The sequence below is a fragment of the Leucoraja erinacea genome, chromosome 29 (genome assembly GCF_028641065.1).
Source record: "Leucoraja erinacea ecotype New England chromosome 29, Leri_hhj_1, whole genome shotgun sequence".
Taxonomy (NCBI): domain Eukaryota; kingdom Metazoa; phylum Chordata; class Chondrichthyes; order Rajiformes; family Rajidae; genus Leucoraja; species Leucoraja erinaceus.
Genome location: NC_073405.1, coordinates 11231363 through 11258113, shown reverse-complemented (window position 1 = coordinate 11258113; position 26751 = coordinate 11231363). Strand labels below are relative to the sequence as shown.

At 42.9% G+C, this 26751-nt stretch overlaps 1 protein-coding gene across 4 annotated transcripts; it reads right to left on the bottom strand.

Annotated features, from left to right (window-relative positions):
* Positions 1 to 931: 931 nt before the first annotated feature.
* Positions 932 to 25733, bottom strand: mbd3a (methyl-CpG binding domain protein 3a). Of its 4 annotated transcripts, none has more exons than XM_055658600.1 (8): positions 25494 to 25732; positions 17630 to 17728; positions 16678 to 16837; positions 14660 to 14797; positions 11285 to 11375; positions 6438 to 6615; positions 4041 to 4175; positions 932 to 1548 (listed from the first exon to the last, which is right to left on the bottom strand). In XM_055658600.1, exons 1-7 carry the CDS (start codon positions 25601 to 25603, stop codon positions 4046 to 4048), a joined length of 906 nt encoding a protein of 301 aa, XP_055514575.1. In that variant the 5' UTR covers positions 25604 to 25732; the 3' UTR covers positions 932 to 1548; positions 4041 to 4045. The 4 variants fall into 4 exon arrangements, with proteins under 4 accessions (XP_055514575.1, XP_055514576.1, XP_055514577.1 ...); XM_055658601.1 differs by having other exon boundaries at positions 16684 to 16837; positions 25494 to 25731; XM_055658602.1 differs by lacking the exon at positions 17630 to 17728 and having other exon boundaries at positions 25494 to 25733.
* Between the last annotated feature and the right edge of the window lie 1018 nt (positions 25734 to 26751).

Below are 26751 nucleotides of genomic sequence, written 5' to 3'. Positions count from 1 at the left end.
AATCGTAATGGTGATTGTTCTCTTAAAGGTTTCAGACATTTGAAATGTGCTGGCTAAAAATGCCTATTGCGGTTCAGTAGAAACACATACTGTTACCGTTAAAGAACAGCCGGTGGGTTTCCAGCTTGTTTCATGGTTAACATTTACCCCTCAGCCAACAACATACAAATATATCACTTTATAATTATCACTTTGCCAAGCTTGCACTTTGCAGGAAATTTGTCAACTTATTTTAGTCAATGAAGTCATGTTAAATTATAAACTCCTTTTTGAACATTGTTTTGTTTTAAAAAAAAGGGTAGATAAAACATATTATTTATAATATAATACAACTGTCATTGTAGTGTCCAACATTTGGACCCTTGGGGTATTATAGAATGACCCATGCATTCAACTGTGGGACACAACAATGATCTGAACATCCCATCCTTTACATTTTAGTATTCACAGTTGAAGTATGAATTACTGAGGTTCCCACCCTCCCAAAAAGACACATTTATGTACCAATCCACAGATTTCAAGTCATATAACACGAAAAAGGCTCTGTGGCCCAACACTTTCATGCTAACAAAGATGCCCCATCTAAGCTAGTTCCATTTGCCCGCATTCGGCCCATATCTCTCTAAACCTTTCCTATCCATTTGACCTTTATTCAACTCCAGAATTTACGGAAATTTGAAATTTGTGAAATTTGGCTTCATTAGTTTTAGCTGCCCTCTAAAAAAAATCCTTCACTCAAGTTAAAAAAAATCTATAGGACAGAAATTTTAAATACTTCAAAACTAAATTCACCATAACGTTTATAAACAAGAAGTTTACTTTGCCTCTTTGGCAGTTGCACCTCAATCTAAAACAGAACACTGCTGTACACGTCCATAAATCTAAATGTATTCACAACATATTTTAAAATATCATGTTCAAATAGAAAACATACGACATTGAGAATTTATTGACATGCTATTCCAGCTTTTACAGTTTAGTTCCACTACACATAATGTACACTTATCAATGGTGGGAGAAACTGGAAACATGCATTATAAAACATTTTCAAAACAATTTTTCACAGAACATGCATGAATGCAGTTTCTGGTTTGAAGAAAGCATTCTTAATGCTTTAATGAGGCAATGTTCTAGAATGGTAACATACAAAACTAGAAATACTGGAGTCATTCTTTAGTGCTTTTAGTCACTAAAGATTATGTATGCTTATTTCACGATTAAACCACAAACAATAAGATACCTACCACGAGACAACGTGCACATATCAATTTTTACAATATTTTACATAGCTTTAAAAAAATGTGCATATAAAAACAAACCAAGTTTAAAAATGATTACTGGCAATGGTCTACATGCCCATCACAAATGAGTTTCCATCTGACAAAAAGCACTTTAAAACTGGAAAAGTAGTTCTTCAAACATATGATAAACCAGTTTGATTGTGGAAATTCCAAAATGATTCAACTATTCACTGATTCTCATTCTTGCGAATAGTTTCACTGGTCTTTGTCCACACTTCCCTGAAAAATACTGGATTCTAGTAACAACCTGTCAATGAAGCAAATAATAATATTTCAGGAAAATATCTCAGGTATTGTGATAGGGCAAATATTAATTGCTGCCAATCCATGCAATGTTGTGGCTCAGTAAATCCATAACCGTGCCCATATAGGTTAGCATGGGCATTATCCAGCTTGCTACTGAACAATTTTGGTTACATTCGGATGGTAATGCATCTCTTGGAGGTGTCCCTATCTCAGCTAAATCACGCAATTCCAGTGGAGTATAGATGATGCTGAATGACGTGTATTATTGTGAATTTTATTCATGTTTCAGGATGTGGGTGGAACCAGCAAAACCTGTATTTGTTGCCCATCTCCACATGCCCTCGAGCTGGGGAGCCATCCATTAGTGAGTGGCTTGGTGGACCAGTCCAGTTAAGCAAGTAGGAGGCGGCAGAAGAAGGGTTCTGGAGCCACACCTGGTCCAGATCAGTATGACAGATTTCTTCCCTTGGAGAGCATTTGTAAATAAGATGTCAAGAGTGTTCTATTGTCATATGTCCCAGATAGGACAATGAAATTCTTACTTAGATAATAATAATAATAATAATCAATTTTATTTGTGGGCGCCTTTCAAAAGTCTCAAGGACACCTTACAGAATTTAACAAGAGTAAAAAACATATAATCGGAGTAAAATAAATAATAAAGACATCACCAATACACAAATTAAAGACAGAATTCGATCCAAAGACAAAAAAAATCAAAAACACAATGTGAAGAGAGAGCAGCGGCAGCTAAACCGCGCCAGCGTACACTCTCCCTTCCGACGTGCTTAAAACCAGAGACAAGAGACTGGAGGTGCTAAAATCTGGAACAAAAATATACAAACTGCTAGAGGAACTCTGCGGGTCAACCAATATCTGTGAAGGGAAATAGAGAGTTGTCTTTTCAGGTCAGGGCCTTTCATTAGACTGAACTAGCAGAGGACAGATAGCTAGTATAATGAGGCGAGGGGGGTATGGGGAGGGGGGGGGGGGGGGGGGGGGGGGGGGGGCGGGGTGGAAGAGCGGGCAAGTGATGGATCGATTGATCCAGGTGACAAAGGATTGATTAACAGTCAGATTAGGGGAGAGAGGTAAAGAAAGTGACAGAGGCTGGGAGGATATAAAGAAACAAAAGGCTGCAGATTCTTGAATCTGATAGGAATGGAAGCGTGGGACCAAATAAGGAGAGTATGGTGGACAGACAGGACCAGTGGCTGGAGGGGATAGGGATCCCGTAGGAGTGTGTGGGAGATAGAAAACAGGAAAGGAACTGCGTTTTAAGGGGCTGAAGGGTTTAGAAAAAATGTTTGGGTTTAATTTAAAGATACAGCTTGGAAACAGACACTTCGGCCCATCGAGTACGTGCTGACCAACAATCACCCATACACTAGGTTTATGTTACCCCAGTTTCACATCCTACAAACTATGGACAATTTTACATAACCAATCAACCTACAAAACTGCACATCTTTGGAATGGGGTAGGAAAGCCGAGTACCCTATTGGATATTTTTACGGCGTAGATAGATATATTCTTGATTTGTATGGCAGTCAGGGTTATGGGGAGAAGACAGGAGAATGGGGTTAGAAGGGAGAGATAGATCAGCCATGATTGAATGGCGGAATAAACTTGATGGGCCAAATGGCCTAATTCTGCTCCTATCACTTATTACCGTATAACCCGGAGAAAACCCCTGCGGAAAGGAAACTCGCAGGGAGAATGTACATACTCCAGACAGACAGCACCCATCGTCAAGATTGAACACGGGTTTCTGGTGCTCCACCACTGTGTATTGAGAGTGGACATGGGTAGATCAGAAAGACAGGCAAAGAATGGAGGGGAAGCTGGTGACTTGAAATTAAGAAATCCAATATTCATGGGGGGGGGGGGGGGGGGGGGGGGGTCATCAAGCGCAGAAAGCAGTGGGGACGGGAAGGTGTGCCTAGCTGTAATATCATGTTGCAGCTGACAGAAATGTCAAAGAATTGTGTGCTTCTTCAGAAAATAAACAATTCATTATTGTCCGTGATAATTGTAACAGTACTAAGATTGTCATTTTACCAAATTACAGATTAAGTCAATTTAAATTCCACATACAACATGGTGGAATGTGAACCCTGTTGCCAGACTATTTTTCCAGGTCTCTGGATTACTGGCTCAGTTCCCTATGCAAGGTTTATGCAACATGTATACAACTTTTTTTTACACAGAGTGGTGAATCTCTGGAACTCTCTGCCACAGAAGGTAGTTGAGGCCAGTTCATTGGCTATATTTAAGAGGGAGTTAGAGATGTGGCCCTTGTGGCTAAAGGGATCAGGGGGTATGGAGAGAAGGCAGGGATGGGATACTGAGTTGGATGATCAGCCATGATCATATGAATGGCGGTGCAGGCTCGAAGGGCTGAATGGCCTACTCCTGCACCTATTTTCTATGTTTCTATGTAAATATCTACCACAATATTACAAACATAGATTTTCTTTATCCTTATGATACCTTGGCTATAAGTCGTCCTCTTTATCTTGCACTAAATCGGTCTCTTTTCCAGATTCTTCAGCATGTGCCAGCATATCAGCCATCAGTGCCTCCTCCAACTTCTTCCGCACCTGTTGTACAAGTTCCTCCTGCTTCCTGCAATACATTTTAATTGAGATGTTCTCAGTTAATGCAAGGCTGATCAAATAGCAGTTTTACAATAAGAGGCATCCCTCAATTGCGTCCATGGATAGAGTCCACATACAATTTCTGAGATTTGAATGGTCTGGTCCTGTCAGAATTTTTCACTACTTAGAAAATCTTACTATAATTCTGAGGGACAGGCAGCATCTCTGGAGAAAAGGAATGGGTGACATTTTGGGTCGAGACTTCTGAAGGGTCTCGACCCGAAACGTCACCCATTCCTTCTCTCCAGAGATGCTGCCTGTCCCACTCAGTGGGTCAGACAGTACATATATATATATATATAATATACACACACACACACGCAAAGAGCCTACCCTGCATTAAATATCTGACTGCTACCTTTTCTTCTTCCTCCTACTCCCAGTATCAGATTCAGATTCAGATTCAATTTTAATTGTCATTGTCAGTGTACAGTACAGAGACAACGAAATGCATTTAGCATCTCCCTTGAAGAGCGACATAGCAAACGATTTGAAAAAAAAATAATAAGTGGGGGGGGGGGGGGGGGGGGGGGGGGGGGGGGGGGGGGGGGGGGGGGGGGGGGTGATTGGCAGTCACCGAGGTACGTTGCTGAGTAGAGTGACAGCCGCCGGAAAGAAGCTGTTCCTCGACCTGCTGGTTCAGCAACGGAGAGACCTGTAGCGCCTCCCGGATGGTAGGAGGGTAAACAGTCCATGGTTGGGGTGAGAGCAGTCCATGGCGATGCTGAGCGCCCTCCGCAGACAGCCTTTCAGATCCTTCCTTATCAATAACATACCTCTCCCTTAGAGACTCCACCTACACTGTCCTTTTGAGGAAATGACTCAAAACCCTTAAAATTTGCCTTGTTTTAAATTCGTTCAAAAATAATCCTCTCCAAATTCTATCTTATGAATATGACCCATCAGGATCTTACACCACGAGGAGGCAAGAGGCCATGGAGGCCAAGTCATTGGATGTTTTTAAAGCAAAGATTGATAGGTTCTTGATTAGTATGGGTGTTAAAGATTTCTGGGAGAAGGCAGGAGAATGGGGTTGAGACAGAACAATAGATCAGTCTTGATCAAATGTTGGAGCAGGTAGGGCAAGGCAAGGCAGCTTTATTTATATAGCACATTTCATACACGAGGCAGACTCAAAGTGCTTCACATAAAAACATGTCATACAATAAAATGAAATAATAAATTGAAATAAAATAGAACTCAACGAAAAGAAATGCAAAATTAAAAATGCATTATAAAAAGTGCAAAAGTTAAAAGTGCAATGTAGTTAAGATTTAGCTGAAAGCTAAAGTAAACATAAAAGTTTTCAGTCTTGTTTTAAAAGTGGTCAAAGTTGAGGCAAGTCTTAAATCTTCAGGAAGTTTATTCCAGCTATTTGTTGCATAGTAACTAAATCCTGCTTTCCCATGTTTTGTATTTACTCTGGGAATCACTAACAGATTGGTTTCAGAAGATCTTAGCGGTCTAGAAGGCTTATATAGTGGAAGCATGTCAGTGATATACTTTGGTCCTAAACCATGTAGTGATTTATAGGTGAGCAGCAGGATTTTAAAATCAATTCTCTGACATACTGGGAGCCAATGTAAGGATTTAAGAATTGGTATAATGTGTTCAAATTTTTTGGTCTTTGTTAGAACTCTAGCAACAGCGTTCTGAACAAGCTGTAGCTGCCTGACAGTTTTTTTAGGAAGACCTGCATGGTACATGGATAGGACTGGTTTGGAGGTGGGACTAGTATAGCTGGGACATTTTGGCCGGTGTGGGCAAGTTGGGCCGAAGGTCCTGTTTCCATACTGTATCACTCTGACTCGATCGGGCGAATTGTCCAATTCTGCTCCTATGCCTTATGGTCTTATTTAGATGCGGCATTGTTCCTTCTTCTGAACTACAACAGGTGTAATCCTGGCCTCTCCAACATCTCCTCATAAGACAAGCCACCCATTCCAGTGTCACTCTACAGTAACAAGAGCACCTGGTGGACTTGAATATCTGCTGCACAACATAGTAACATCATTCTGGGATTAAACATTTCAACCATCTCACTATTTACACCAGGAATAAAAGGCCACTTAGGTTTTTAAACAAGATATGCCAAATGAATTGGATCAAGTTTTCAAATTCAGAACTTTCCATGACAGAGAACTAAATGCAGTTGCCCCAGATTTCACTTTGCAACCTCTCAATAGCACTACGTGTGACAATTACCAAACATGACAGTTAGTGTTCCTACCTAATATCCTCGTCAGTGACCATGAAAGCTTTGCAGAGAGGTTGAGAAGTATTCAACCACACGCCAGGATTCTTTTCCACTGCTGCTGAGAGTTGGCCGGTGATAGGATTAGAACTAGTATGTAAAGCACTTGCAATAGCAGACAGCAACGTTTCATCTGTGCATCCTGGCCCTACGCCTGCAAAAGAATAAGCCAGTAGGTTCAGTAATTAATAATTTTCTCACGAACCACATTTCTAATTTTGTGTTAAAAGGAACAGCAGATGCTGGTTTACACCATAGATACAAAATGCTGGAGTAACTCAGCAGGACAGGCAGCATCTCTGGAGATAAGGAATAGGTGACATTTCAGATCAACACTGTTCTATAGACCCCCGAGTCTGAAGAAAGGTTTCGACCCGAAATGCCACCTATTCCTTTGCTCCAGAGATGCTGTCTGACCCGCTGAGTAACCAGCATTTTGTTTCTAATGCTATCTTCTCAAGTTCACCAGCACATCAAGTAATCAATATCATACAGTTTGACAATTTGGAAACAACATTTTAAAATCAAAGCTGTGTTTCTTTGCATTGTAAAAATTAACATGCAAATGGTTCACCATTATTTGCAAGAAATAATGTACTTGTAACTTCCAAGATATTTCTGTTGACAATTTCTATGATCAAGACTCAATAGAGGAATTTTAAACCTTCCCCTCCAAATATCTTTTAGTTGTTTATGCTTGACCACGGTGTCTAAATATATAAAACAATGCTAGAAAATTAATAGCCAAAAGGGAAAAGAGACAAAGAAAGGATGGTCCTGCAATTGGCATACAAATGTAGAAAATGGCAGTAGAGAATTGGATGAGCCAATTTAGCAGATTGGAGTCAGCAGGTCCTAATACACTTAGAGAATTAAGTAGTTTACATGTTAGAGGCAATTGGATCGGAATCTGGGGTCAAGTCAGAACACAAAAATTGCAAACTATGTTGTCTCCCTTTATGCAGTTTACTGAAGAAATCAGAGGATAAATCGCATATTCCAACATTGATCTTTGCAGTCACTAGAAATTATGCCAATCTGAATCAGAATTACACTTTATTCGCCAAGTATGTTTTGCAACATACGAGGAATTTCATTGGCCAGGTCAGTCATACAATAAAAAGCAACAGATCACTCAAAAACATATTTTAACATAAACATCCACCACAGTGACGGAAGGCGAAATAAAGTTCAAGTCTCTTCCTTCTGTTCTTCCTCGGTCGTGGGCCTCGAGCCCTCGTTGACGGGACGATCTTGACTCCCGTAGCCGACGGCGTTTGGGCCCTCTGCGTCGAGGCGATCAAGCTCTCACATCGGGGGGATGTCAGCTCCCCCGCGCCGGGCGATCGAACCTCGTGTCGGGGCTGGTTGAACTTTCCGCGACGTTGGAGCTCCCGACTCTGCCTCACCCGTGACTGCGAGTCCTTGATGTTGATTCCACGGTGGTCGCGATCCTAGGTAAGGGATCCGCTCCGATGTCAAGTCCATGCCCTCGCAGTGGGGCTCACGACAGTCCGAGGAGGTTACCAGCTCCGTCGATGGAAGGCCACAGAGCGCCCGGAGAAGGTGATCCGAAATTAATCACATCTCCGGGAAGGCAAGAGCTTGAAAAAAAAGTTTCCTCCGATCCCCTCCCCCCCTTCCCCACATAAAACAATCCTAAGATCATTAAAACAAACTTTTAACACACTAAAAAACAAGAAAGAATGAAAAAGCGCACAGACTGCCGGCAGGGCAGCCATCCCCCTGGCGTCCCTGGTGATCTATGCAAAATATCCCTGAAAAAATGTGCTTCTTACATGTCATTAAAGTCTTATCGCACAAAGCTATTGTTACCACTTGCCTGTTACTTGTCTAACAAAATTTGGACCACTATAGTTCTCTCGATTTGTTTTAGTCTGGTATTTCAGCTTCCACTTTAAACCCATGCGATAAGAAATGGGAGTAGCCATTTGGCTCCTGGCATCTGCTCCACTTTTGAATAAGATCATGTGCCCTTTTCCTGTACTAATCTTGCATTCCTTAATATTAAAAAAAAAACATTGATTAGCTATAATCTTGTTGAATGGTGGCTTGGGTAATTAATTGGCAGTTCTAATGATCTCCACCTTGACCACCGACATTAAATTCTGGACTTTGGTTTATAGTCGATCTTCCTTAAGGATTAGGAGAGAATCATTTGGTCAGCAACTGATCAGACTGTTGCTTTCCCCTGTCCACTCTAAAGTCCGTGAACCAATCATGTAGGCTTGTCATGTTATGTTAGATATGTTAAAGGAAAAAGAATAGCAAAGTCAAATGTGGGTCCCTTGAAGACAGACACAGGTGAAATTATTATGGGGAACAAGGAAATGGCAGAAGAGTTGAACTGGTACTTCGGATCTGTCTTCACTAAGGAAGACACAAACGATCTCCAAGAAGTACTGGAAATCAGAGGATCTAAGGGGGTAGAGGAACTGAAAGAAATTTTCATTAGGCGAGAAATAGTTTTGGGTAGGCTAATGGGACTGAAGGATGATAAATCCCCTGGGCCTGATGGGCTGCATCCCAGGGTCCCCACGGAGGTGGCTCTAGAAATAGTGGACGCATTGGTGATTATTTTCCAATATTCAATAGGTTCAGGGTCAGTTCCTGTGGATTGGAGGATAGCTAATGTTATCCCACTTTTCAAGAAAAGAGCGAGAGAGAAAACGGGGAATTACAGACCAGTTAGCCTGACTTCGGTGGTGGGAAAGATGCTGGAGTCAATTATTAAAGAGGTAATAATGGGGCATTTACATAGCAGTAAAAGGATTAGTCCAAGTCAGCATGGATTTATGAAAGGAAAATCATGCTTGACTGGAATTTTTTGAGAATGTGACAAGTAAAATGGATGAAGGAGAGCCAGTGGATGTAGTGTATCAGAAAGCCTTTGATAAGGTCCCGCACGGGAGACTGGTAACTAAAATTAGAGCACATGGTATTGGGGGGGGGGGTAGGGTGTTGACATGGATAGAAAATTGGTTGGCAGACAGTAAGCAAAGAGTAGGAGTGAACGGGTCCTTTTCAGAAAGGCAGGCAGTGGCGAGTGGAGTGCCGCAAGGCTCGGTGTTGGTGCCGCAACTGTTTAGCATAATCATTAATGATTTGGAAGAGGGAATTAGGAGCAACACTAGCAAGTTTGCGGATGACACAAAGCTGGGTGACAGTGTGAACTGCGAAGAGGATGTTAGGAGGTTGCAGGGTGACCTGGACAGGTTGAGTAAGTGGGCAGATGCGTGGCAGATGCCGTATAATATAGATAAATGTGAGGTTATCCACTTTGGTGGCAAAAACAAGGGGGCAGATTATTATCTCAATGGGGTTAGGTTAGGTATGGGGGAGGTACAGCCGAGACCTGGGTGTCTGTGCACCGGTCACTGAAAGTTGGCATGCAGGTACAGCAGGTAGTGATGGAAGAGGATTTCAGTATAGGAGTAGAGAGGTTCTTCTGCAGTTGTATAGGCTCTGGTAAGACCACATCTGCAGTATTGTGTACAGTTTTGGCCTCCTAATTTGAGGAAGGACATCCCTGTGATTTAGGCAGTGCAGTGTAGGTTCACGAGATTGATCCCTGGGATGGCGGGACTGTCATACGAAGAAAGATTGAAAATACTAGGCTTGTATTCACTGGAGTTCAGATGATGAGGGGGGATCTTATAGAAACATATAAAATTATAAAAGAATTGGACAAGCTAGATGCAGGAAAAATGTTCCCAATGTTGGGCGAGTCCAGAACCAAGGGCCACAGTCTTAGAATAAAGGGGAAGTCATTTAAGACTAAGGTGAGAAAAAAACATTTTCACCCAGAGTTGTGAATTTATGGAATTCCCTGCCACAGAGGGCAGTGGAGGCCAAGTCACTGGATGGATTTAAGAGAGAGTTAGATAGAGCTCTAGGGGCTAGTGGAGTCAAGGGATATGGGGAGAAGGCAGGCACGGTTTATTGATAGGGGACAATCAGCCATGATCACAATGAATGGTGGTGCTGGCTCGAAGGACCGAATGGCCTCCTCCTGCACCTATTTTCTATGTTTTCTGAATCTGGAGTAATATGTAGTTTTGGTCTCGGAGGAGATTTATCTGCTTCCTGGAATGAAGGTAATGTCTTTTCAAGCAAAGTTTGAGTAGGCCGAGTTTATAATTATTGCAATTTATAAGATGGAAGTTAGACAGGATAGGCCCTGAAAAGTATTTCCCCCTTGAAGAGGAAGAGAATAAAAGGGCAAAGATGAGATTACTTCAACTTGGCGTCATGTTCGGCACAGATATTGTAGGCCGAAGGGCATGTTCCTGTTCTGTACTGTTGTAGGTTCTATGTATGAAGCTCAGAAATGCACCTCAGAGAATTGTGAAAGCTGTTTGAATTAATTCAAGGTAGGGATTGATGGAATTAGAGTATAGAAAAGACAAACAAGAAGCAGGAAAGAGAGACAGAGGCCATGATCAGATCAGCCACGATCTGCGCAGCCTATGTCTGCTCCATGTTGTAGTTCTGCTACCATGTGATGAAAGAAAATAAATGTCCAGGGTTATCTGTTCTGTACAAACCAACAGTGGCCAGAATACGGCGATCATCAATGAGAAGAGCAAGTTTCCAGAAGCACAGGAGCAGCAGCATACTCACTTATGTCAGAACACCAAGGATTAGTGCATGAAATGCCAAATGAGGCTTGATTCAAACAATAATGCCTTTCAGATAGGCGTGGCCCCAAGCAAACCAAACAAAACATTTCTTCCAAAACATTTTCAAAAATGTATTCTGACACAAAATAAGTAGGTATTGATATTAAAATTTGTGCTTGCCTTGTAAACCTTTAGGTAGATCCATAGTCTTGATAATTTCTTCTGCAATATCAAAGGCATTCAATCCAGTAAGTTTCTTCTCCCAGAATAACTAAGAAAAATTAAAGATAATTTACCATAATTTAAAACAAACGTGCATGATTACCTTAAACAGAACCATTACAATTAATGAAGCATATATTGCAATGAAATAGTTGGTTACCAAAAAGGAAAACATTTGAAAACTAGCTCTCCTTATCTCTATGCTTAAATCAGCAAAGGTATAATATGGAACTTTCCAATATGCCTCCCAAAAACATTGCATTTGCTAAAGGCAGCACAGTGGCACACCTGGTATGGCTGCTGTGTCACAGCATGAGAGACCCCCATTCAATCCTGACCTCTGGTGCTGTCTGTGGAGTTTGCCTATTCATGGTGTGGGTTTCCTCTGTGTGCTTCTACATGTGGGTGTAAGTTAATTGGTCTCTGTAAATTGCCCTTGGATCACAAGGAGTTGATGCAAAATTGGTATCACACAACAGTCTGAAGAAGCGTCTCGACCCGAAACGTCGCCTATTCCTTCACTCCATAGATGCTGCCTCACCCGCTGTGTTTCTCCAGCTTTTTTATCTACTTTCGATTTTTCCAGCATTTGCAGTTCTTTCTTAAACAAGTGTGAATTGATGGTCAGCATGGACCCTGTGGCCATTACACCTGTTTCCATCAAAAGCTGGAGGCTGACCTGATAGATGGATATAAAATTATGAGAGGCATAGATATAGTAGACAGACAGAATGTTTTTCCCCAGAATGGGTTAAAATAAAATACTAGGGGGCATGGCGTTAAGTGGGGCGAAGTTTAAAGGAGATGTGCAGGGCAAATGGCCCCTCCCCTTCCCCCACAGAGGGTGGTGGGCGCCTGGAATGCATTGCTGGGAGGGGTGGTTAAGGCACATACAGTAGTGGCATTTAAGAGACCTTTGGGTAGGCAGGGAATGGGGGGATATGGATTATTCTTAAGGGGTTGGACAGGCTAGATGCAGGAAGATTGTTCCCGATGTTGGGGAAGTCCAGGACAAGGAGTCACAGCTTAAGGATAGAGGGAAATCCTTTAGGACCGAGATGAGAAAAACATTTTTCACACAGTGGTGAATCTCTGGAACTCTCTACCACAGAAGGTAGTTGAGTCCAGTCATTGGCTATATTTAAGAGGGAGTTAGATGTGACCCTGTGGCTAAAGGGATCATGGGGTATGGAGAGAAGGCAGGTATGGGATACTGAGTTGGATGATCAGCCATGATCATATTGAATGGCGGTGCAGGCTCGAAGGGCCGAATGGCCTACTCCTGCACCTATGTTTCTATGTGCAGGCTGATGAACATTCGCCTTGATGTCATGTTCAGCACAGATATTATCGGCTAACGGGCTCATTCTTATTCTGCACTGTCCTATGTTATAAAAAGTGGACATGGTCAGAATTGAGCTTAAACAATGCATGATCAATTAACCTGCCAACACTTTCTGATGTACGAAGAATCCACATTTTTATAAATGTACCGGAAGATTGCTACGTTTAAACTGGGGGCAGGTGACAAGGTATCAAGAGAAAACAAATAAAGACAGTCAAATATTTATAAAATTAAGATCGATCATAAGTGATGCTGCATTAAATTTGCAGCAATCTACAGGGCTCTCGCTTAACTTTTTTTCCCTGTTGCCAGCCGGGCAACCTATGCAGCTTTTTAGGTTGTCAAATGACAGTTTAGGTGGTCATTTAAGACGGCTTGCATGACGTGTGCGATAATGTGCTCGGACGAAGTGCGTAGTTACCAGTCGGAATTATGGTCAATGAAGCATTCGCATATTATTTCTGCTTCAAATAAAGTCACGAACTAAACATATTCACCAATCAAGACATGATATATACTACAATGACATGCAACAAAATTACAATACAGTATCTCATCTCTTTTTACACATCGCAATGAATGCAATTTCTATTATCTCTTTCCACTTCCAAACAAAAATATGGTTATTCAGCATATGATCAACCTCGGTGAGACCAAGCGCAGGCTTGGCGATCGTTTCGCACAACACCTCCACTCAGTTCGCAATAACCACCTGATCTCCCGGTGGCTCAGCACTTCAATTCCCCCTCCCATTCCGAATCCTACCTTTCTGTCCTGGGCCTCCTCCATGGCCAGAGTGAGGCCCACTGCAAATTGGAGGAACAGCACCTCATATTTTGCTTGGGTAGTTTACACCCCAGTGGTATGAACATTGGCTTCTCCAATTTCAGGTAGCCCTTGCTTTCTCCCTCCTTCCCCTCCCATTCCCAGCTCTCCCACAGCCTACTGTCTCCGCCTCTTCCTTTCTTTTTCCATCCCCCCACCCCTCCCGACATCAGTCTGAAGAAGGGTCCCGACCTGAAACGTCACCTATTGGGCAGTTTACACCCCTGCGGTATGAACATTGACCTCTAATTTCAGGTAGTCCCTACTTTTTTCTCCGCTTCCCAGCTCTCCATAAGCCCACTGTCTCCGCCTCTTCCTTTCTTCTTCCTGTTACCCCCCCCCCCCCCCCCCCCCCCCCCCCGCACCCACACATCAGTCTGAAGAAGGGTCTCGACCCGAAACGTCGCCCATTTCCTTCACTCCATAGATGCTGCCTCACCTGCTGAGTTTCTCCAGCATTTTTGTCTACCCATTCACACAAGTTCTGTTATCCCACTTTCCTCACCCACTCCCTGCGCATTAGGGGCAATTTTACAGAAACAAGTTCACCTACAAAGCCAATGTGTCTTTGGGATGTGGGAGGAAACCCACACGCTTGCAGGGAGAATTTGCAAATTCAACCGACGAATGTGCAGACAGTGCCCGAGAACAGGATCGAACACAGATCTCTGGCGTAAACATAATACAGAACATATTCCATTTCGAATATTTTTGGAGGACCAGGAAACCAAGAAGCAAGAGTTACTCCAGGGAATGATTCTGCGTTGTTTTTCAGCAACCTGGCAGCAATGGCGGCCAGAACTCCCACAATGCAAAGGGATGGAGAAAGTGGCCGACGCCGACCAGTTGTCGTGGCAGTGCGCATGTGCAGGGGCTCACAACCACGGCCGATGATGTGCTGGCCGTGGCAGTGCGCATGTATAAGGCGGCCGGCCGTGCCGAGCAGAGACCCAAGACTCGAGAGCCGAGTGGAGACCCGAGATTGACAGAGAGAAATAGATAGGGGGCCCTGCTCAGAATTAAACGCTAGGTGTCCCGGTTGCTTGCCAAGCCGGGGAAAATGGCATGGCTTTTAGGTTGCCCGGTGGGACTGTAAGTTGCCATTGGCACCCGGGCAACCACTAATTTCGAGCCCCGACAATACATTATTAAATATCAGATACCTGCCGTGGCTGCTCCACAGCTTTCTGTGGATCCATTTTTACTTTGTTGTTGGGATGGTTGGTAACTTTAGTGACTGGTTGCTTAAAAATTGATGCCGTCTGTCTAACAGGGAGTGAAGTGTTCAGATCTGGTTTGCCCTGTAAAAAATAATACGTTCTTGAGTATATAATTTTATAATTAGATAACCGCAACTGGCTTGGCATTTTTGACAATCTTCTACTGAACATATTTTGTTAGAATCCAGAAATAATTTACAACATGAAAAATATAATCTACAATTTTAGAATGCTACATGCTGCATATTTATAATTCATTACATGTATCGAGCGTTTTCTAATACTACTACATCAAACTATTATATGGGGAGATCAGCAGCATTGCATTTTCCAGAGATAATGATTTATTTTTGAGTGCTCTGGGACTCTGCAGTTAATTTGAACATTTTCACTTTTTCCAGGAAAGGACGCAAGTCAGTCAAATATTCTCTGGACTAATTTCAAAGCCCAACTCCATTAATTTTTTCTCTCTCTTCTTTCCCCCCCCCCCCCCCCCCTCAAATGTTAGACTTCTGTTGCATAATGTGTAGACAAAAGCAGTCATAAATGTGGTTGACCTTGAAGATATGACGGCAGAGAGATTTTTGATCTGCTCCGATGGGCCACTCCCTGGTCAAACAGATCAGGTTTAGCTCACTAATTGCTTTTAATCTATGCATGTTTATTTAATCTTTTACATCAATTAAATAACCATTCTAAAAAACATTTTGTAAGTTTGCAACTGATGCCATTGTGCATTATTAATGGCAATCTGACAAACTGTATATTTACAAATCAAAAGCCATTCACTATTGATGGTCAGTATAATGGGCAATGCTAAAATAGTCTCCCATCGATACTTTTCACATCACTACACACATGACAGTTGGCGGACAACGATTTAATCTGCAACAATCAAGTAGACACCATTTTCCTGCTACCCAGTTTCAAGAAATCTAGCAAATCCACCATAGAATTCGTAGGCTCAAAACAAAATTGTCCACACCATTGTCACATCGAAACCTTTACCACATTGAAAATTATACTGTTTAGACTTAGTTTTACAAATATAGTCTGAAAAAAAAGATACTGATCTACTTTTATATCTATGCCGAGGAATAAAACTTTAGAATTTCAGTTCAATTAATTTCAGCAATTTTAGTGCTTAAGTTCCACTTGTTTTGCATTTCCAAATGTTTTAACTCAAATTGGCAGCCAACACCAGAAGTTATAATGGAGAAAGGGAACTTGCAATAGGACTATTGTCATGGAAAATTAAACACTGGACTATCAGTTCAGTAATATTATTCATCCCAAAGAAAGGAGCAAGCACCAATATGACAAATAAATCATTATCATTTGTAAAATACATTGCGAGCTGATATTCTTATTTCCCCAGGCATTTCCACCAGTGATATCAGATTACACATGATTGAAGAGGTCCGACTTTCAAAATCAGCACGGTCAATCTTAATAATACAAAGTGATAGCCAGGAATCACAGCAAAAATAAATATGTCCAGGTATCATGCTAACCAACCAACTGGCTGTTCTATCAACATTGGTAGATGCCTGGAAAGTCTCCAAGACATGCCACGTTCAAATCACTGAACCCACTCACTAAAATGAACTAATTAAATGTTGTACGCTTGGACAGATGGACAATCATGGAGACGCAAGGCGCTGCAGATGGTGCAATTTTGCCTAAATCAAAGTGCTGGAAGACCTCAGCAGGTCAGGCAGTATCTCTGGAAGGAATGGACTGGTACACTTTTTTCAGACTGGACATTCCCTCCACAGATGCTGCCTGACTGCTAAGTTACTCCAGCTCTTGGTGTTTCATACAATCATGAAGTCCATTTTGGTTCTGATCGTAAGACAAATACCACTTGGGCTAATAATACTGCCGACAAATTATGCGGACCATTCTTCAAATTGTTGTGTAATACAATCAACTGGTGCAAATGCCGAAAACTTAAATACCTTGACCTGGTTGGCAGAATCGAAGCGCAGTCTCTGTCTGTTCTTATTCAGTTTGCTTATGAGCATTTTCCCGGTTCGGAAATCGAAGCTGCTTAGATCCATGGAGTTCCCCAGATAACGTGCAAGCTGTGGCTTGCTTCTGAACTTTTTTCCACTTGGGCTAGAATAATGCAACCGCAAAAAGAGCGTTTCTTATTGCATTATTATACATGGTCATTTATTTTTCAAAATAATCAATCTTCATAAAGATACTAAAACATACTAACATGGTACATACACACGTACAGGTAATGTAGACATACTAATGACATACCAGTCAAATAAACAGCAACCTATTTAAAGTGATACAGGTGTTATAATCAAATGTTTTATTATCCAGTTTTCAATACAGTTAAAGGGAACAGTCATGACCATCCAAGGGAATGCAGAATCTACTTAAGGGGCATCACTAAAATTAACCATTTGGCATGGCACGGCAGTACACTTTGGAGCATTGCACTTTTCACACAAGAAAATAGCTAAGCAAAATAATGGTTAAGAGCTTCTCCAAAGGGCAGGGAAGAGAAAAAAAAAGTGCCCTTTTTGCTATTTGCACAGACTTCCAAGCAACTGGTTATACAGCAGCATTGACAGAGGTCTGGAAGCAGAATGCATTTTTTTTCAGCAAGAAAGATGAACAGCGCAGTGGGAGGGGGGGGGGGGGGGGGGGGGGGGGGGGGGGGGGGGGGGGGGGGGGGGGAGAAACAAAGGGGAAAATGTATAATACAATTGAGGTTTTTTAAATTTAAAATTTGTGTTGATATTTCCGCAGTGCCATAAACTCTAGAACTTCTACTGTGTTAGTTGTTTGGACCCATGATCCCCACATACCAATCTCCTGATCTCAATCACACTAGAGAAGGAGAAGGTGTCACACGCTTCCCCATGGGGAGGAAAAAGGTCTCTCACGCACCTCCTAGTGGACAGCTCAAGAGCTACATTGGCAGAGGCCTGGTAGCAGATCACCTGTCTCTCTTCTTGGCCAGGGAATGGTGCGTGATGTACTGGCAACCTAAACAAGAGGGGAGAAACACAATTTAAAATGGGGGATGGAAATGGAACATAATTAAGCATTCTGAATTCTTCCCACTTCATCACCTTCACTGAGATAACTCTCAAACTTTAAAATGTTACCACTTCAGACACAAAGGGTTTGGACTATTAGTAATTTTAATGACAACTGAAGTTAATAAAACATGTATTGACTATTCTTTTGCCTGATATCATCTCCATTAACCAACCCAATTCCCCCAATGTATCTAAGATCTATAATGATCGTAGTTAGGTGCATTTGGGCTTCCTACTCACCAGAAATTAATTTCAAGATGAGACCTGCATACGTTATCAAGAAGCATGATCTTGAACTTTCATCCATTGTCTGTCACTGTCTCAGCAAGACTTCAAATGCTGAAAATTACTTACTATGAATGACCTGACAAAAATTAAGAAACTTTCTGATGGAGTAAATTAGTCATAGCTACTGATACTATACTACAATTCTCATTTTTAATACCCCTGTAGATTGTTTATATTTTATGCACAGAAGCTAAACGCACAAACTGTCCAATTTAATTAAGAAACGGAGGATATAAAATAAAGGTGACTGGCACCAGAACTAAAAGTGACACAAGGAAGAAATTAAAAAAAATTATAATGTGAGTGGCTTGGACCTAGAATGGACAGTTCATAGAATGGGATTGGCAGAGGGCAGGTTTAATCATTATGTTCAAGAGATAATTTGTGATATGTACTTGGAAGGGAAAAAAGTGGCAGTCATGGAAGACAGGAGAATGGGAGTATCTGGATTGCTCTTGCAAATAGCAAATGGGCTGAATGGTCTCCATTTTATGCTCTCACCACCACATTTACAACCCAGTCATGAATTCCCAGTCATGAGTTGTAAACTCCAATCTATTGCAGAGCAAACTGACAGCCGGAGTTAGCAAAGGATAGCAACTACAGAAAGGTTCAGCAAAATAAAATATCAAGCCCAAAAGTCTATTTTACATGGTACTGCAAGGTGAACCAGCCAATGTATTAACAACTGGGAATATGCTGTGCTGTCTTTAAATCTCACTTAAATAATATTTCACGATACTGTATATCAATCTTAATTGTTATAAGCTCACCATATCCAATTTAACATGCATTTTTGAAATTTCAGAGTACAAATAAAGCACTTTGTATTCTGAAACAGTGAGGTATTTGGGGGATGCAGAAACAATGGTTAGAGTTAGGTGGAAATGTTTTTTTTTTTTAATTTTGGAGAATAGGGGCATTTGGAGAATTTTTTGCCCAACAGGTGAGGATTTGGGATCCAGATCTGCAGCAACACTGAAGGTCTAGAGTTTAACAGCACTGGAAATGAATTACAATAGTAGAATCTTGTGCACACTGTGCTTTTGAAGAGGATCTGGAATTTGGTAGAAAAGATGGGTATCATAACACATTAGAGGGGAAAGGGGTAGCAGAAGAAAGCAAAGTGCTAAAAACATCTCTCAGGTGATTGGCTATTTAAATCACAGTTAATAGAGACCTCTAACAGGTCCAAATTACACAAAGCATAAAAAATCCATCACTTTACAATATTAAAATAGTGCTATACAAAAGCACACATTTGTACTGTGTCAATTACTGATTCAGAATATTTTAACTTTGCGCCTTTGCGCTTTTCTGTGTTGACTAAAGTGTCAACTAGGTCCTCCACAATCACCTTTCCCCCCACCCGCCAAAGAGGAAATCATGTTACTTCTGTTATAAATGTGAAAATTCATCAATTAAAATAATCATTTACCTTTCTACAACACACCATTTTGAAAATATAAATTCTCACAGGTTATAATCACATATAACTTATTTTTTCAGCCTACACTTAAAATAAGACGTAAAATTAACACAATCACTTTTTGTCCTTATAAATGGTGGCATTTGTCCAAAACGCAATAATTCTGACAATTATACATTGTTTTGTAGAAAAATCATATTGTAATCAGCAAGAGCAGGGTTTTAAAAGGAGGGGTTATGGGTACCACACTGCCACTGAAAATGTCAAGAACAATCAGGAAATATCTACTTTCAACTACCATCCATTTACCCCGACTAAGTGACACTTTCAGACCGTTTGAATGAATTAGTATTTGCTTCCACTCCATCCAAGCCTTTCACTATTCTATAAGTTTCAATGAGCCCCCTCCCCCCCCCCCCCCCCCATATTCTTCTGAACACCAACGAGTACAGGCCCAATGCCGACAATCGACATAGGTTAACCTACTTATTCCTGGGATCATTCTTGTAAACCTCCTCTGGACCCTCTCCAGAGCCAGCACACCCTTCCTTACATATGGTGCCCAAAATTGCTAACAATATTCCAAATGCGGCCTTACCAGCACCTTATAGAGCCTCAACACTACATCCCTATTTTTGTATACGTGCCCTCTTGAAAGAAAATGCTAACGTTGTTTGCTTTCTTTACTAATCTTGCAGACTAACTTTTTGGGAATCCTGCACCAGCACTTCCAAGTCCCTTTGCACCACCGATTTCTGGATTCTCATCCCATTTAGGAAATAGTCTACGCCTTTATTCCTACTACCAAAATGCACGACTTCACACTTTGCTACACTATATTCCATCTGCCACTTCTCTGCCCATTCTCCCAACCTGTACAAGTCATTCTGCGGAGTCCCTGCTTTCTCTACACTACCTTCCCCTCTACCTATTTTTGTATAATCCGCAAACTTTGCCCCAAAGCCTTCAATCCACTCGTCCAAATCATTAACATACAGCGTGAAGAGTAGCGGCCCGCAGCACGACCCTTGCGGAACTCCACTAGTCACTGGCAACCAACCAGATAAAGCCCCTTTTATTGCCACTCTTTTGTGTTCTGCCGTCCTGCCAACCTGCTAGTATCTACCCTTTGTGGTCTCTCATCTTCCTAACGTGTGGCACGAAATGGGTCATCTTATTCTCGTATCCCATTCATTATTATGCTTTCTAGTTCACTATATCTCTTGACAATCTTGCTACGAAATGTAAACAAGCCATACTTTTCAGTGTTAAGTTTCATCTGTCACCAACCTAAATATATTTGCCTTAAATTCTATTCCTATATACTTCACAATTACTAACTTGTGCATCATTTGCAGATTTGAAATTGCACCCTGTATTCGCACGGCAAATTCATAAAAGAAAACCAATGTCTAACAACTGGGGAGCTCCACTGTTCACTGGAGAAAATATAGAACTAATGTGAATGGGTGATTAGGGATCGTTGTGGACCTAGTTGGCCCAAGGGCCCGGTTCCATGCTGTATCTCTAAACTAAAATTCCCTCCGGTCTGAAAATAAATCCTTTACAAATAACAGGAAGATGAGCAAGCATTGGGGAGGGAATTCACCAGGATCCTTTAGTTATAAAGATTGGTTAAACTGGTTTTATTCACACTGGAACATTAGAGGTTGAACAGCGACCTTATAGAATCTTGAAATTATGAGGGCATAGATACGATAGATTGTTAGAATCTCCCCTTCCATGAGAGCAGGGGAGCCCAGACTAAAGGGCATGTTTAAGATGAAAAGGGAGAAATTTAAGAAAGATCTGAGGAATAAGTTTAAGGTGGTGGGAGTAAGGTGGTGATTGAGATAGATACTATTACACTGTATAATGGGAAATGTTAGGAAAGGCAAAAAGGGGTAAGGGTTTATTGTCGGGAATGGGATGAGTGTAGGTAGGCATCACATTCATCATGAGCATATTGTACGTTGCACGTTTTCTAATATTCTACATTACAGATACCATTATGCATTGGGAAAGCATCCTAATGTTCTGGCAACATAACCTCAGAACATGAGCTTGTGGTAAGAAACAGTTTTGCATTCATATAATGTCTTTCATGGCCCAAGGATGTCCCACAGTGCTTTACAAGCAATAATTATTTCTTCAAGGTTATAGTAGGTATGTTACAAAACCTACCTGAATCGTCATTGGGAATCTGCCCAAAGCCATGTCCGCGATTTTGGCGCTGTTTGGAGGGGGCGGGTTTAAAACGCGATTTTTACTAGGCTGTTCCAATCGCAGATGTTCAGCCTAGTAAATCATTAACGAAAAATCGCTGCAAGACCCGGTCGCAAAAGGTATTATTAGTTTTATAGGCCTCGAATAATAGTTATAATAATTTTTAAATCACTCTCTCACTCCGCAACCTCTCGCAGCCCCAGGGTTTTATAAAGCAAACAATTAAAGGTATGTACCTTATTTTTACATTAAATGGGGCGTGTATATAACCCTGTATATAAAGTTTTCAATTGCGAGTAGTTCATTTTGGGCTTTTTATATCCCGCAGTATTTTTCTCGGCATTTGAGGGCACTAATCCAGCGCGATGTGAACGTTCTAAACCAGCGCGTTCACAGGAACCCACTAGAAAGCCGATTTAAATGGGCATTTATTTACAGCAATTGAACACTAAATTCCTTCCATTTGGCCTATAAATTAATGTAAATTAGATATAAAAATCATGTTATATTGTGAATTATTTGTGAATAATCTTTGGACACTTAGGCTATTTAAGAAATGGATAGATGTTTATATCTAGTAATTGAATTTTGATTAAACATGATTTTCTTTTTTAGTATTTACTATTTATTTTAGCGTTTAACTTTATAATCTCTACCTTTTTTTCTAAAATTGAAAAATTGAGGAAAAACAACGTGTACAGAGTTGCTTATTGGTTGCAGTCTGAGGAGTATGATGACGCTACTGATTATGACATGCCAATGTACCAGCTAGCAGCTGATCTTCTCCATAAAGACTTGGTCTTTTGCTAGAAATTGTAATTTATTTACCTATCCATAACTGACTTACAGCATATTATACAATAATATTAAAGTTCTGATCTTGAGAATATCACATTTTTGAATTTTCAAGGCAGTCTGGTTGTTTATTTACCATTTCTGTCACATCGGTCAATTTTTTAATTAGCTACAATTAGGTAATTAGCTAATTATATGCTTTAATTTCATGTCATCCAAGTAAGATTGTTTTATATTTTTTCAGAATGCTTCAATCTATGATAGGTGAAAATTTCATTCAGTTCTCTTAATTCTTAAGAAAGTTACGGGCTTTTGACTATCCAAGATCACAGCTTTTTTGTAATGTCCATTGAAAATCAATAGGGAACAAGATACTAATTTCCGAGTATGAAAATGGCCATAACTTTTTTAATACTTGAGATATGAAAGTGAATTTGGTGTCAAATTAAACCTGTTGTTATGCTTTATCTGATGGGATAAATTGCAGACTTGATTTTTAAAATCTCAAAATTTTGTAACATTGCTAGTTATAGATCATGCCAAATGGCTGTTTATTTGTGCACAGCAAGACACCGCTAAAAATATGTGATAATAGCCAAATAAACTGACGTTAAATTAAAGATAAATATTTGTCAGGAACCAAGGACACTCTAATTTCCATAATAGTGTCGTTGGATCGTTTATAGCTATTGGATAACACATTCAGGGCTGTAGCTAACATATCATCTGGAAGGTGGCACATCTGTCAGTCTCACCTTAGCTCAAAGATGTGTGTATCTACTAAAATATTTGCTCAGATCTCTATAGTGGATCCAAATTCACGACCAACTACTCACGATATTAGTCAGATGGAATCCAGCATCTTAAAAAAGACACTTAGCTCACCACAGATTTTGCAAATTAGGCAATAAATCAACAATAGGAATTTACAATTATAAGAAAACTTTTACAATTTTTAGAAAACTTAAATCCTAGTTAATTAAATTGCAATTGATATCACTCCTGACAACTTTTCTTCAAATTTCAGCCCTACATTGCACAGTCAAAGACACTGCCTTCGGATCACAAACATCACTTTGGAGCACGGTTCCACAGTCATTTTGGTATACCTAACAAAAATCAGTCATGCCACAAATCAATAATTGAAAGAACTTGGGAATGGTAGAGACTTAAACCAATTAACTTAATCTCAGAGTGAGCTGGACAGATAATAAAACTAAGATTAATATTCTGGGTTTTTATATAGAGCTATTACTGGATATCTTGAGGAAGAAGGGTCTCGACCTGAAACGTCGCTCATTCCTTCTCTCCAGAGATGCTGCCTGTCCCGCTAAGTTTCTACAAATAAGTTACTACACCTTATTACTGGATATCTTTCATGTAGGCAAACTTTTTAAAAGTTGTACTCGCATTAATGATATGATCAACATGGCCACAAATGGAACTAAAATCCTAGTCTCAAAATCTCCCGACCCAATGCCTATCCATGTCCCCCAGAGATGTTGCATGAACTGCTGAGTTACTCCAGCACTGTGTTTTACACAAGATACCAGCACCTGTGGCTCCTCGTGTCTCTCAAAAAACTACCTGCATACTACACTACCTGCATATTGGAGTCTCGACCCGAAACGTCGCCAATTCCTTCGCTCCATAGATGCTGCCTCACCCGCTGAGTTTCTCCAGCTTTTTTTGTGTCTACCTTTGCATATTACAAAACAACAGTCTAACAAATCTGAATTTCTACTAACCATTCTGCTGTTTATATATTTAACTTAAAAGCAACCCTGAAAATTCCCACGTCAAATTATCCCATCAATCCAGCAGGTCTTAATGCATAATCACATGTGTAAGGGGGAGACTTATTTTCCTGAAAGTTATAATATCTCAAGTCCAAACACAATATGAACGCGACAGCCACGTGTAAAACCGCTGCTGGCACTGTTTTCAACGTACAACAATAAAAATGGTGCCAACAGGGTAAAGGATTTTAATGTTACATTGATTTACCACGATAAGCCCTGGCACAGCGGCTGCAAGTGCTGGATGTTATTGCTAACGATGGTGGCCTTTCCCCAAGAAACACATAACCCCCCCCCCCCCCCCCCCCCCAAATATACCGGCGTGCCTGCCTGCCACACAACATCTTCGGCTCGAAAATAAGACCAGCGCCGGGCCGGCACCACACATGCTGAAGGGGAAGGAGTGACGTCCGGGTCTCTGGGCTTTTGTTCAAGACTTCGTGTGGAAGGAGAGCCGGTCATGCATCCTGGGGACGGGGGTCTGGACCTGGAATAAGGCGGGGACGGGTAACCCCAGGGTCGGCCACTTCTCCCACCGGCTCTGAGCCCATACCGCCATGGGCCCAGGGCAACTCCCAACTAGGGGGGTTCCCGAGTCCCAGGGCAGGGTAAAGGGGCCGAGGGGCCTGGGAACAGTCAGTTCTTGGGGCCCAAAGTAAGGACAGGTCGAGTGCAGCCCCCCTGCCCGGGGCTGGGAGGGAGGGATGGAGGGATGGATGGCCGGGTACGAAGCCCTAACTAACCCACATAGGGCCTGGGGGCCCACCCTACCTCCCTCACTCTCTGCGGGGAGAGCCGGCGTCAGCCCGGTCTGGGACAGGCAGACTCCCCGAGGCCCGGGGCAGGGGACGGACAGCCGCTTCCCTCCCTGGGGTACAGCGTGTCCGCCCGGGGTAGGGTGAGGTCTCCCTCCCTGCTGCTGCCCGGTCCTGCTCGGCCTACCACCCGCCTGGGGCACAGAGTGAGGCCTCCCTCCCTCCCTGCTGCTGCTGCTGCCCGGGGCCCGGTCAGGCCCTCCTCTCACGGGGGCTGGAACCATCCAGCCCGCCCCTCCCTCCCTCCCTGGTCCCCGGCCTGGAGCTGGGGCAGGGTGGGGCCTGGGCCTGGCCTTCCCGCTCTCCCCAGTGCCGGTGCCGGTCCCGCCGGGGGCAGCGGCAGCGACGGCCGCTCACCTGTAGTAGTAGACGTCGCTCTTGCCCGCCGACAGCCCCGACTTGCGAGTCACCTCCTCCCGTTTCCAGCCGGACGGGAGCGCCGTGCACTCGAACCGCTTCCTTTCCATCTCCAGGGTGGCGGGAGTCCGTGGGCCGCGAAGCCGCCGTCGCCGCCCCGCGTCCCAGTGGAGAATCTAACGGCGACCGACCGACCGACCGCCACCGCCGTCTCCTCCCTCCCGCCCAACCCTCCGCGTCGCACTCCGCCCGCCGCGCCGCGCCACACCCCGCGGCCGCGCCACCTCCCTCCGCCAATCGAAATAGTGCGCGACTGCAGTGTCAATCTTTGGTGTCATCACCACACACACACCAGCAACTGCAGTTTATCTGCAGAGATACCAGCAACTGCAGTTTATCTGCAGAGATACTGCTTGTCCCGCTGAGTTACTCCAGCTTACAAATAAGTATTGGTTTCTCTAACTTCAAGTAGCCCTTACCTTCCCTCCTCTCTACCCTCTCTCCCCCCCCCCCTCCTCTCTACCCTCTCCCCCCCCCCCTCCCCCACTCTCCCCTCTCCCCCCCCCCCCCTCTCCCCCCCCCCTCCCCCCCCCCCCCCCTTCTCCCCCCCCCCCCCTCCCCCCCCCCCTCCCCCCCCCCTCCCCCCCCCCCCCCTCCCCCCCCCTCCCCCCCCCCCCCCCCCCCCCCCCCCCCCCCCCCCCCCCCCCCCCCCCCCCCCCCCCCCCCCCCCCCCCCCCCCCCCTCCCCCCCCCTCCCCCCCCCCTCCCCCCCCCTCCCCCCCCCTCTCTCCCCCCCCCCTCTCTCTCTCCCTCTCTCTCCCTCTCTCTCCCCTCCCTCTCTCTCCCTCTCTCTCCCCCCCTCTCTCTCTCCCCCCCCCTCTCTCTCCCCCCTCGGTAGAGACCCTTCTTTAGACACCAGCATCAGGGGAGAGGGTGTTACAGAGATAAGGAAGTGTAAGAGAACAAAAGTGATGCAGTTCAAGGGGGAACTGGGTGGGATGGAGAGAGAGGGAAAGCAAGGGTTACATGAAGTTAGAGAAGTTAATATTCATACCGCTGGGGATTACGCTGCCCAAACAAAATATAAGATGCTGTTCCTCCAATTTGCGCTGGGCCTCTCACAGATAGAAGAAAGGGTGCTGGTGGGAAGGGTCTCAACCCAAACGTCACCCATTCCTTCTCTCCAGAGATGCTGCCTGTCCCACTGAGTTACTCCAGTTTACAACCCAGTGGTAAGAATATTGATTTCTCTAACTTCA